This window comes from Phalacrocorax aristotelis, unplaced genomic scaffold, assembly GCF_949628215.1.
Source record: "Phalacrocorax aristotelis unplaced genomic scaffold, bGulAri2.1 scaffold_293, whole genome shotgun sequence".
Taxonomy (NCBI): Eukaryota; Metazoa; Chordata; class Aves; order Suliformes; family Phalacrocoracidae; genus Phalacrocorax; species Phalacrocorax aristotelis.
In genome coordinates this window covers 1-11,939 of record NW_027441127.1, presented here as the reverse complement: position 1 = coordinate 11,939, position 11,939 = coordinate 1, and the positions used below count along the sequence as shown (strand labels likewise).

General features: G+C 71.2%; 1 protein-coding gene across 1 annotated transcript; it reads right to left on the bottom strand.

Annotated features, from left to right (window-relative positions):
* Nucleotides 1-269: 269 nt before the first annotated feature.
* Nucleotides 270-11,376, bottom strand: LOC142050914 (ephrin type-B receptor 4-like). Its single transcript, XM_075080124.1, is given in 13 exon segments — nucleotides 270-477; nucleotides 479-494; nucleotides 1,111-1,284; nucleotides 2,373-2,566; nucleotides 3,650-3,799; nucleotides 4,724-4,942; nucleotides 6,883-6,944; nucleotides 6,947-7,129; nucleotides 7,981-8,094; nucleotides 8,732-8,793; nucleotides 9,485-9,584; nucleotides 10,340-10,505; nucleotides 11,137-11,376. Coding segments are annotated over 12 exon segments (1,503 nt in total). The 5' UTR covers nucleotides 10,482-10,505; nucleotides 11,137-11,376; the 3' UTR covers nucleotides 270-390.
* Nucleotides 11,377-11,939: the final 563 nt, after the last annotated feature.

The following is an 11,939-nucleotide window of genomic DNA, read 5'->3' as shown; positions in this document are numbered from 1 at the left end:
CAGCAGGCCCCGCCCACAGCCTCGCTCCCCTGTGACATCACCAACCTGGAGTCCGTGGGCAGCCAGCGGTGACGTTATCTGCGCCGGTGATGTCACTGGTGATGTCACTGTGACATCACGGGGAAAAGTCATGCTTTGGTATAACAGGGCATGGCGGCCATACTGGGGCGGCCATCTTGGGGCGGCCATCTTGGCATGGCGGCCATCTTGGCATGGCGGCCATACTGGGGCGGCCATCTTGGGGCGGCCATCTTGGCATGGCGGCCATACTGGGGCGGCCATCTTGGGGCGGCCATCTTGGTGATTCAAGCAGGGCCAAGCCCCTCAGAACAGGTCCATGGCGTCCTGGCAGCCATCTTGTCAGGGGCGGGGCCACAGCGGGGGCGGGGCTCAGAAGTGGGGGTCCCCCTTGGGGGCGCTCTGCAGGCTCTGGGCGCTGTCGAGGATCCGCTGCTGGTGCCCGGCCAGCGTCACCCCCCATGCGTAGCAGGTCCCTGCCGGGGACACGGGGGTCACCGCTGCGCCCACCGTGTCTCCCCACATCTCGATGTCTCCTGAAGCACCCACCCCACCCCCGTCCCATGTCCCCCATGTCCCCCCATGTCCCTCCAGGCCCACGTCCCACAGTGTCACCCCGCACCCCTCCTGTCCCCCCATGTCACCCCATTTCCCCAACATCTCCATGTCCCACCACGTCCTCCCATGACCTCGTGATCCCCCACATCCCCCCACGTCCTCCCATGTCCCCCAGTGTCCCCCATCCCCATGTCCCCCCCCCCAGCTCCCCGTGTCCCCCCAGGCCCTGACATCCCCACAGACCCCCATGCTCCATGTCCCCCATGTCCCCCCCCCCACACCCATGTCCCCATATCGCCCCACGTCCCCCTGTCGCCCCACTCCCTCCCCACCCCATGTCCCCCCACATCCTCCTGCCCCCCCGCCCCCTTGTCCCCCTGCCCCCCCACCCCCACATCCACATTCCCCCCATGTCCCCCTGTCGTCCCCCCATCGATTTCCCCCCATATCCCCGTGCCCCCCCCACCCCACTTCCCCCTCATCCCCCTGCCCCCCTCACACCCCCGGCCCCCCCCGGCCCCCCGCCCCCCGTACTCGCTGCGCAGCCGCGGCAGCAGCTCCAGGCTGGTGACGCCGGCGCTGCTGAAGGTCTCCTCGTATCGGCCCAGCTGGAGCGTGCGGAGCCACTCGCCCACCGAGGCGAAGGGGGTCCCGGGGGTCCCGGGGGGCGCGGGGGGGCTGCGCTGCGCCAGCTGGGGCGGGGAGGGCCTGCGGGCACCGGGTCAGCCCCACAGCGCCCCATAGTCTGCCACCCCAAGGCAACCCAGGCTTCTGGGACCCCCCTACCCAAGCACCCAGGCACCCAGGAGACCCCCACCCAAGCACCCAGGCACCCAGGCCAGCCCCACAGCACCCCATAACCTGCCACCCCAAGGCAACCCAGGCTTCCAGGACCCCCCACCCAATGATCCAGGCATCCAGGAGACCCCACCCAAGCACCCAGGCACCCAGGCCAGCCCCACCCACAGCACCCCATAACCTGCCACCCCAAGGCGACCCAGGCTTCCGGCACCCCCCACCCAAGCACCCAGGCATCGAGGACCCCACCCAAGGGCCCAGCTTCCAGGAGACCCGCCACCCAGGCACCCAGGTGTCCAGGACCCCCCACCCAAGGACCCAGACATCCAGAAGACCCCCACCCAAGGACCCAGGCATCTAGGAGACCCCCACCCAAGCCCAGGTCAGCCCCACGGCACCCCATAGTCTGCCACCCCAAGGCAACCCAGGCTTCTGGGACCCCCCTACCCAAGCACCCAGGCACCCAGGAGACCCCCACCCAAGCACCCAGGCACCCAGGCCAGCCCCACAGCACCCCATAACCTGCCACCCCAAGGCAACCCAGGCTTCCAGGACCCCCCACCCAATGATCCAGGCATCCAGGAGACCCCCACCCAAGCACCCAGGCACCCAGGCCAGCCCCACAGCACCCCATAACCTGCCACCCCAAGGCGACCCAGGCTTCCGGCACCCCCCACCCAAGCACCCAGGCATCGAGGACCCCCACCCAAGGGCCCAGGCTTCCAGGAGACCCGCCACCCAGGCACCCAGGTGTCCAGGACCCCCCACCCAAGGACCAGACATCCAGAAGACCCCCACCCAAGGACCCAGGCATCTAGCAGACCCCCACCCAAGCATGCAGGCACCCAGGCCAGCCCACAGCACCCATAACCTGCCACCCCAAGGCAACCCAGGCTTCCAGGACCCCCCATCCAAGCACCCAGGCACCCAGGTCAGCCCCACAGCACCCCATGGCGACCCAGGCACCCGGGAGACCCCCCCCAGGCACCGCGGCGTACCGGTGGGCGTCGGGGGCGGTGACGCGGAGGGTGGCGGGGTGGCGGATGAGGCGGTCAAGGGCGCTGACGATGTCGGGGAAGCGGGGCCGGGCGTTGCGGTCGCGCTGCCAACAGTCCAGCATCAGGCGGTGCAGCGCCGTGGGGCAGCGGGGGGGTGGCGGCAGCCGGTAATCCTGCTCGATGGCGTTGATCACCTGCAGGGGGGCACGAGCTCAGGGACCCTGAACCCCACTTCGGGGGACCCAGGGGTCCAGGGGGGACCCACTGCCGACCAGACACCCAGGGGATCCTCTGCCCCATGGGAGACCCCGACCCATGGGGGACCCCGGGCCTCTGAACCCCACTTCTGGGGAGCCGGGAATCTGGGGGGGGTCCCAGGCATTTGGGGGGGACGCAGTGGTTTGGGGGACCCTCTGCCACATGGGGGACCCACACGTCTCTGGGGGAGCCCCCACCCCATGGGGACCCAGGGCCTCTGAACCCCACTTCTGGGGAGCCGGAATCTGGGGGGTCCCGGGAATCTGGGGGGAACCCAGGCATTTAGGGGGGGATGCAGTGGTTTGGGGGACCCTCTGCCCCATGGGGGACCCACACGTCTGGGGGAGCCCCCACCCCATGGGGACCCAGGGCCTCTGAACCCCACTTCTGGGGAGCCGGGAATCTGGGGGGGTCCCAGGCATTTGGGGGGATGCAGTGGTTTGGGGGACCCTCTGCCCCACGGGGGACCCCCGCCCCATGGGGGACCCAGGGCCTCTGAAGCCCTCCCAGCAGCCAGCAGGTAGGTGGGGACCCCGTGATCCCCCCATCCAGGGACCCAGGGATTTGGGGGGGGGACCCAGGGGTCTGGTGGGGACCCAGGCATCTGGGGGGGACCCAGATATTGGGGTGACACCCCCTTTCTCCCCATCCCACACCCCTCGAGGGGGACCAGAGCATCCAGGTGTGTTGGAGGAAGCCCCCCCCAGCACCCGGCAGGTAGGCGGGGACCCCGTGAATCCCCCACCCAGAGACCCAGGCATTCGGGAGGGGACCCAGGGATTCGGGGGGGACCCAGATATTGGGGTGCCCCCCCCCCTTTACCGTTCCTGTCCCCCCCCCCCATGAGGGATCTGGGTGTCTGGGTGTGTCGTCGGAAGCCCCCCCAGCACCCGGCAGGTAGGTGAGGTCCCCATGATCCCCCCACCCAGGGACCCAGACATTCGGGGGGGACACCCAGGGCTGGGGGGGGGGTCCCAGCAAGGGGGGTGACCCCCCGTCTCGCCCCCGCGCCGACTCACGTCCTGGTTGGACATGTCCCAGTAGGGCCGCTCGCCGAAGGACATCACCTCCCACATGACGATGCCGTAGCTCCAGGCGTCGCTGGCCGAGGTGAACTTGCGGAAGGCGATGGCCTCCGGCGCCGTCCACCGGATCGGGATCTTCCCGCCCTGCGGAGGACGACGTCGGGGGGTCCCAGGGGTCCCGGGGACCCCAACCCGCCGGGGACCCACCCCGAGGGACCCAGGGGGGTCCGGGGGAGCCCAACCCCCGCAGAAACCCACCTCCTGAGGGACTCAGGGGACCCCAACCCCCCCAGGAACCCACCCCTGAGGGATCCAGGGGGACCCCAGCACCCCCTCCCCAGCACCCCACCAGCAGCACCCTGACCCCAGCACCCCCTCCCCAGCAGCCCCCTCCCCAGCACCCTCCCCAGCAGCACACTGACCCCAGCAGCCCCCAGCAGCCCCCTGAGCCCCGCACCCCCCCAGCACCCCCCTGACCCCAGCAGCCCCCCCCAGCACCCCCCTGACCCCAGCAGCCCCCCCAGCAGCCCCCTGACCCCAGCAGCCCCCTGGCCCCAGCAGCCCCCCGACCCCCGCACCCCCCTGACCCCAGCAGCCACCCCCAGCAGCCCCCTGACCCCAGCAGCCCCCTGACCCCAGCAGCCCCCAGCAGCACCCTGGCCCCAGCAGCCCCCTGACCCCAGCAGCCCCCCCCAGCAGCAACCCCTCCCCAGCAGCCCCCTGGCCCCAGCAGCCCCCCGACCCCCGCACCCCCCTGACCCCAGCAGCCCCCTGACCCCAGCAGCCCCCCAGCAGCACCCTGACCCCAGCAGCCCCCCCAGCAGCCCCCTGACCCCAGCAGCCCCCAGCAGCCCCCGACCCCCGCACCCCCCCTGACCCCAGCAGCCCCCAGCAGCCCCCGACCCCCGCACCCCCCTGACCCCAGCAGCCCCCCCCCAGCAGCCCCCCTGACCCCAGCAGCCCCCTGACCCCAGCAGCCCCCAGCAGCCCCGACCCCCGCACCCCCCCGACCCCCGCACCCCCCGCGCCCAGCGCGGCCCCCCCGCGGCGGGGGGGCGGGGGTCTCACCAGGGAGCTGGTGTAGGTGGGGTCGGCCGAGCTCTCCTCGTCCAGGGCGCGGGAGAGCCCGAAGTCGGACACTTTGCAGACGAGCTGCGCGTCCACCAGGATGTTGCGGGCCGCCAGGTCGCGGTGCACGAAGCCCGTCTCGGCCAGGTACCGCATCCCCGCCGCGATGCCCCGCAGCATGGCCACCAGCTGCAGCGGCCCCAGCGTCCCCGCCCGGCCCTGCGGGGCGCGCCGGGGGCACCGCGGGGGGGGGGGCAACGCGGGGAGGGGGGGGACACCGCGGGGGGGGGGGCACCGCGGGGAGGGGGGACACCATGGGAGGGGGGACACCGCGGGGGAGGGGGACACCGCGGGGAGGGGGGGACATACGGCAGGGTAGGGGGGACATGGGGAGGGGTGGGTTGCGGGGAGGGGGGGACACCGCGGGGGGAGGGGGGACACCGCGGGGGGGGGGCATGGGAGGGCACCACGGGGAAGGGGGGACACCGCGGGGAGGGGGGGCACCACGGGGAAGGGGGACACCATGGGGAGGGGGGGCACAGGGAGGGGGGGCACCGCGGGGAGGGGGGGACACCGCGGGGAGGGGGGGACACCGCGGGGAGGGGGGACACCATGGGGAGGGGGGGCACAGGGAGGGGGGGCACCGCGGGGAGGGGGGGCACCACGGGGAGGGGGGGCACCGCGGGGAGGGGGGCACCGCGGGGAGGGGGGGACACCGCGGGGAGGGGGGACACCATGGGGAGGGGGGACACCATGGGGAGGGGGGGACATACGGCAGGGTAGGGGGGACATGGGGAGGGGTGGGTTGTGGGGAGGGGGGACACACCGTGGGGAGGGGGGACACAGGGGCACAGTCACCTTCCCCCCCTCCACAGGGGGATGCAGGCTGTGACCCCCATGTCACCGGTGTCCCCTGTGTCTGCAGCATCACCCTGTGCCCCACCCCGGCCCCGTGTCCCCCCATGTCCCCCCACATGCCCTTGTCCCCCCACGGCGCCCCACATTCCCATGTCCCCCCATGTCCCCTTGTCCCCCCACGGCTCCCCACAGCCTCTCGTCCCCCCACGTCCCCCCATGGCCTCTCGTCCCCCCATGTCCCCACGTCCCCGTGTCCCCCCATCACCGTGACCCCCACCCTGTGGTGTCCCCCCTCCCCATGTCCCGTCCCCCCAGTGTCCCCCCACGTCCCCCCACGTCCCCATGTCCCCCCACATCCCCGCATCCCCCACATCCCCATGTCCCCACATGACCCCTCAGCCACCTGCATCCCCCCACGTCCCCTTGTCCCCCATGTCCCCCCACATTCCCACGTCCCCACATGTCCCCTTGTCCCCATGTGTCCCCTCAGCCCCCTGCATCCCTCCACATCCTCTTGTCCCCCTATGTCCTCCCACGTCCCCATATGTCCCCTTGTCCCCCTGCGTCCCCCCACGTCCCCACATCCCCCCGTGTCTCCCCGCGTCCCCCCATGTCCCCACGTCCCCCCGTGTCCCCCTGTGTCCCCCCGTGTCCCCACGTCCCAGTGTCCCCCCGTGTCCCCGCGCCCCCCCACGTCCCCCCACGTCCCCACATCCCCCCGTCCCCCCCGTCCCCGTGTTCCCTGTGTCCCCCCGTGTCCCCACGTCCCTGTGTCTCCCCACGTCCCCCCATGTCCCCACATCCCCCCGTGTCCCCCTGCGTCCCCCCATGTCCCCACATCCCTGCATCCCCCATGACCCCATGTCCCCCCACGTCCCCACATCCCCCCGTGTCTCCCCACGTCCCCCCATGTCCCCACATCCCCCCGTGTCCCCCTGCGTGCCCCCGCGTCCCCCTGCATCCCCCATGTCCCCACATCCCCTGTGTCCCCCCGCGTGCCCCCGTGTCCCCCTGCGTCCCCCCGTGTCCCCACGTCCCCGTGTCTCCCCACGTCCCCCCATGTCCCCACATCCCCCCGTGTCCCCCTGCGTCCCCCCATGTCCCCACGTCCCCGTGTCTCCCCACATCCCCCCATGTCCCCACATCCCCCCGTGTCCCCCTGCGTCCCCCCGTGTCCCCACGTCCCCGTGTCTCCCCACGTCCCCCCATGTCCCCACATCCCGCCGTGTCCCCCTGCGTCCCCCCATGTCCCCACGTCCCGGTGTCCCCCGACGTCCCCGCGCCCCCCCGCGCCCCCGTACCCGCAGGAAGGCGTCGAGGGCGCCGTTCTCCATGAACTCGGTGAGGATCATGGCGGGGCGCTGGCCGTCACCACCCCCCGCAGCCGCACCACGTTGGGGTGCGCGAACTGCCCCATGCGGGCGGCCTCCCCCAGGAAGTCCCGGCGCTGCCGCTCCCCCGCGCCCCCCTTCAGCGTCTTCACCGCCACCGGCGACTCGGGGCGCCCCGGCAGCGCCAGCCGGCCCCGGCACACCTCCCCAAACTCCCCTGGGGGCACGGGGGGGCACACGTCACCCCAGAGCCCCCCCACGCCTCCCCGAACTCCCCGGGGGGCACGGGGGGGCACACGTCACCCCAGAGCCCCCCCACGCCTCCCCGAACTCCCCTGGGGGCACGGGGGGGCACACGTCACCCCAGAGACCCCCCACGCCTCCCCGAACTCCCCTGGGGGCACGGGGGGGCACACGTCACCCCAGAGCCCCCCCACGCCTCCCCGAACTCCACAGGGGGCACGGGGGGGCACACGTCACCCCAGAGCCCCCCCACGCCTCCCCGAACTCCCCTGGGGGCACGGGGGGGCACACGTCACCCCAGAGCCCCCCCACGCCTCCCCGAACTCCACGGGGGGTGGGTGGAGACACAATTTGGGACGGGGACGGGGTGACATCGCTGGGGACATTGTGGGGGATGATGTCAGGGGTCGGGGACGGGGACACCATTGGGGACAGGGAAGAGGACATGGGGGATGTCACTGAGGTCAGGGATGGGGACAGAGTTGGGGACACTGTTGGGACGTCACCGGGGACACCATTGGGGTCAGGGGTGGGGACATGGGTGGGGACAGGCAAGAGGACATGGGGGGACAGAGGTGGGGACGTCATTGGGGTTAGGGATGGGGACAGGGATGGGGACACTGTTGGGGACGTCATTGGGGCTGTCATCGGGGACACCACTGGTGTCAGGGGTGGGGGCATGAGTGGGGACCCCATTGGGGACGTCATTGGGGTCAGGGATGGGGTCAGGGGTGGGACATGAGTGGGGACCCCGTTGGGGACGTCACTGGGGCGTCCATAGGGGCGTCTTTGGGGACGCCTTCGGGGGGGCCCGGGCGGTGTCACCTGCCCCGATGACCTCCTCGATCTTGACGCAGGCGACGTCGATCTCCTGGGCGAAGTCCCTGAGGGCCACCCCGGGGTCCTCGTAGGTCAGGGGGTCGATGTACAGCTTCCCCCCTGCACCGGCACCCCGCCGCGTCACCCGCTGTCCCCCCGCGCCCCGGGTACGGGGGGGTGACGCGGGGGGGTGACGCGGGGGCGGTGACGTGGGGACCAGTGACGCGGGGGCGGTGACGCCACCACCAGCACCCCGGGGGACGTGGGGACACCAACATGGTCACCGTGGGGACACGGGGGCGGTGACACGGGGGTGGTGACGTGGGGACGGTGACACGGGGGGTGCCACCACCAGCACCCGGGGGACGTGGGGACACCAACGTGGTCACCGTGGGGACACCGGGGTGACCCCAGGTGACAGCAGGTGACCCCAGGTGACCCCAGGTGGTGCCAGTTGACCGTGGATGACCCTGGGTGACCGTGGATGACCCCAGGTGACCCCGGGTGACAGTGGGTGACCCCAGGTGACCCTGGGTGACTGCAGGTGACCCTGGGTGACCCCAGGTGACAGTGGTGACAGTGGGTGACTGCAGATGACCCCGGGTGACCTCAGGTGACAGCAGGTGACCCCAGGTGACCCCGGGTGACAGTGGTGACTGCGGGTGACCCCAGGTGACCCCAGGTGACAGTGGTGACCCCGGGTGACTGCAGATGACCCTGGGTGACCCCGGGTGACCCCAGGTGACCCGGCGCTCACCGTGCCCGGCGGGGCGGTGGCCGTGCCGATCCGCATCCTCCCTGTGCCGGTGGCTGTGGCGCCTGGGGGTGAGGGCGCACGCAGTGAGACCCCCACCCAGGTGTGTCCCCCCCATACCCCTGGGACCCCCAAGACCCCCGAGGATGCCCCCAACCCCTCCCCCAGCTCCCCAGACCTCCCAGGACCCCCAGGGACCTCCCTAGAGCCCCCCCAAACCCCCTGCCCCCCCCCCACAGACCTCCCAGGACCCCCAGGGACCCCACTAGAGCTCCTCCAAGACTCCCTGGACCCACCCTGGTCCCCCCAGGGACCCCAAAGTGACCCCCACAGGGACCCCCATAATGCTCCCACCCCCCCAAGATGCCCCAGGGACCCCTCTGGACCCTCCTAAGCTCCTCTGGGACAACCCAGAGATCCCCAGGATGCTCCAGCTCCCCCCCTCCCAGACCCTCCAGACCCCTCCCAGGGGCCCCTCTGGCCCCTCTCAAGCCCCTCAGGACCCCCCAGAGCCCCCTTAGGGACCCCCCCGTCCCCTCTCAAGCCCCCCCGGACCCCCCAGAGCCCCCTTAGGGACCCCCCCGTCCCCTCTCAAGCCCCCCCGGACCCTCCAGACCCACCCAAGGACCTCCCTGGCCCACCCTGAAATCCCAGGGACGCCCCAGGATCCCCAGGACCCCTTAGAGCCCCCTCAGGGCTCCCCCCAACCCCTCCTAACCCTCCCAGGGAACCCGGCCCCCCCCGGGCCCCCCTCACCTGAAGCAGAGCAGGGTCCCCGCGAGCAGCGCCAGCACCAGGAGGCCCCCCAGGGCCGCAGCCCCCGCCACGAGCCCCCCGTGCTCCCCCCGGGAGCCCTCTGCCAGCAGCCGTCAGTGCCAGGGGGCCCGGGGGGGAGGCCCGGGGGGGCCCCCCAGGGTCCCAAAGGGGTCATGGAGGGGTTGGGTGGGGTCCCAGGGAACTTATAATGGGGTATGGGGGGGTCCCAGGGGATCCCAGGTGGGTTCAGAGGGGTTTTGGGGTTCCAGGGGGGGTCCAGGGCAGTCCCAGGGGGGTTATGGGGGTTCCCAGGGGGGTCTCAGAGGGATTCTGGGGTCCCGGGGGCTCAGGGGGGATCCCGGGGGGGACCCAGGGGGTCTGGGGGAGGGGACCAGAGGGGTCATGGGTAGTGGAGGGTTCCCAGGGGGTCCCAGGGAGTCCTGGGGAATTGTGGGGGTCAGGAGTGTCCCAGGGGTGTTGGGGGAGGCTCAGGGGGCCCCGGAGGGGGTGGGATGGATACTGCAGGGGGTGCCCCACAGTTGGGGGGGTCCAGAGTGGGGTCTCAGGGGGTCCCATGAGGGTTTTGGGAGTGTTCTGGGAGGGGCTGGGGGGGGAAGTCTGGGCCTCCTAGGAGTTTGGGGAGGTCCCTGGGGGTTTGGGGTCCCAGGGGGAGTTGGGGGGTTTGGAGGGGTCCTGGGGGATTAGGGGGGGTCCCAGGGGGAGTTGGGGGGTTTGGAGGGGTCCTGGGGGATTAGGGGGGGTCCCAGGAGGAGTTGGGGGGTTTGGAGGGGTCCTGGGGGATTGGGGGGGCCCCAGGGGGAGTTGGGGGGTTTTGGGGGTGCGGGGGGGGCTCACCGGCACCCTGGGTGGTGACGGCGGTCTCAGGGCCGAAGTCCCCGTAACCGGCTTCGGAGCGGGCGCGGACCCTCACCCCATAGAGCCCCCCTCGGCGCAGCCCCCCCAGCTCTGCCCGTGGCGCCGGCACCTTCAGAAACATGGGGGGGCCCTCGCCCCCCGCCACCTGCGGGGGTCAGGCACCCTTCCCTTGATCCAGGACCCCCAATACCCCACCCAAAGCCCCTGAAACACCCCCAGGGCCCCTCCAGTGCCCCCAGGGACCCCCTGTGTCCCTTGGGACCCCTCCAAGACTCCCAAGTGCCCCCCAAATATCACCCTAGACTCCCCCAGAAGCCCCCCCAGACCCCCTTGCTGTCTCTTGGCAACCCAATGCCACCCAGGATACCCCCCAACACCCCTCAGGATCCCCAGTGTCTCGCAGAACCCCCCAATATCCCCAAGTGTGCCCAAGGAGCCCCCCAATACCCCCAGAAGCCTCCCACGACCCCCCCAGGACCCCCAAATAGCCCTCAGAACCCCCAAATACTCCCCAGGAACCTCACTATAGCCCCTAGAACCCCCCCAGTCCCCCAAGAGCATCCCAAAGCCCCTCAATGTCCCTTGGGACCCCACCAATGCCCCCCAGACCCCTTCAATGTCCCTTGTGACAACAACACCCCAGCTCCTTAATACCCCCAGCCCCCCCCCAGTGTACTCCAGGAGCTTCCAGGACCCCCAGATACCCCTCAGGACCCCCCAATACCTCCTCCAGTGGCCCTTGGGACCCCCCCAGTGCCCCCTCCAGCCCCCCTCACCTTCTCGTAGTACTTGACCTCGTAGTCGAGGACGTTGCTCCCGGGGGGGGCCGGAGGGGGGGTTGGCCATGACAATGTCACCCCTGTGGGGGACCCCCCGATCCGGACCACATCGTACACCGGCAGCGGCACTGGGGGGGGTCACAGGGATGTGACGGGGGTCCCAGGTGGGTCCCAGAGGGGTTTAGGGGGTCCTGGAGGGGTTCCTGGGGGTCTTGGGGAGGCTTTGGAGTCCAAGGGGGGGGTTTAAGGTGGGTTTGAGGGTGCCAGGACAGGTTTTTGGGGTCCCAGAGTGGGTTCGGGGGTCCCAGAGTGGGTTTGGGTGACCCTGAGAGATCCTGGTGGGTCTCAGGGTTGGTTTAGGGGTCCCAGGAGGCGTCTCAGGGAGGGTTTAGGGTCCCAGGACAGCTTTGGGGTCCTGGGGGGTCCCCGGATGGTTTAAGGTGTCCCACAGCAGATTGTGGGGGTCCCAGGGTGGGTTTAGGGGTCCCAGGGCGAGTTTATGCATTCCCAGGACAGGTTTAGAGGTTTCCAGTGCAGGTGTAGGGGTCCCAGGACAGGCTTAGGGGTCCCAGGGCAGCTTAGGGGGTCACAGGGCAGGTTTAGGGGTCACAGGTCGGTTTAGGGGTCCCAGGATGGGTTTGTGTGCCCCTAGGTGGGTGATGGGGTCCCAGGCGTGTTTAGGCATGCCCAGTTCAGGTTTAGGGGTCCCAGGGCAGGCTTACAGGTTTCCAGGGTGGGTTTAGTGGTCCCAGGGCGGGTTTAGGGGTCCATGGCGGGTTTAGGGGTCCACAGCGGGTTTA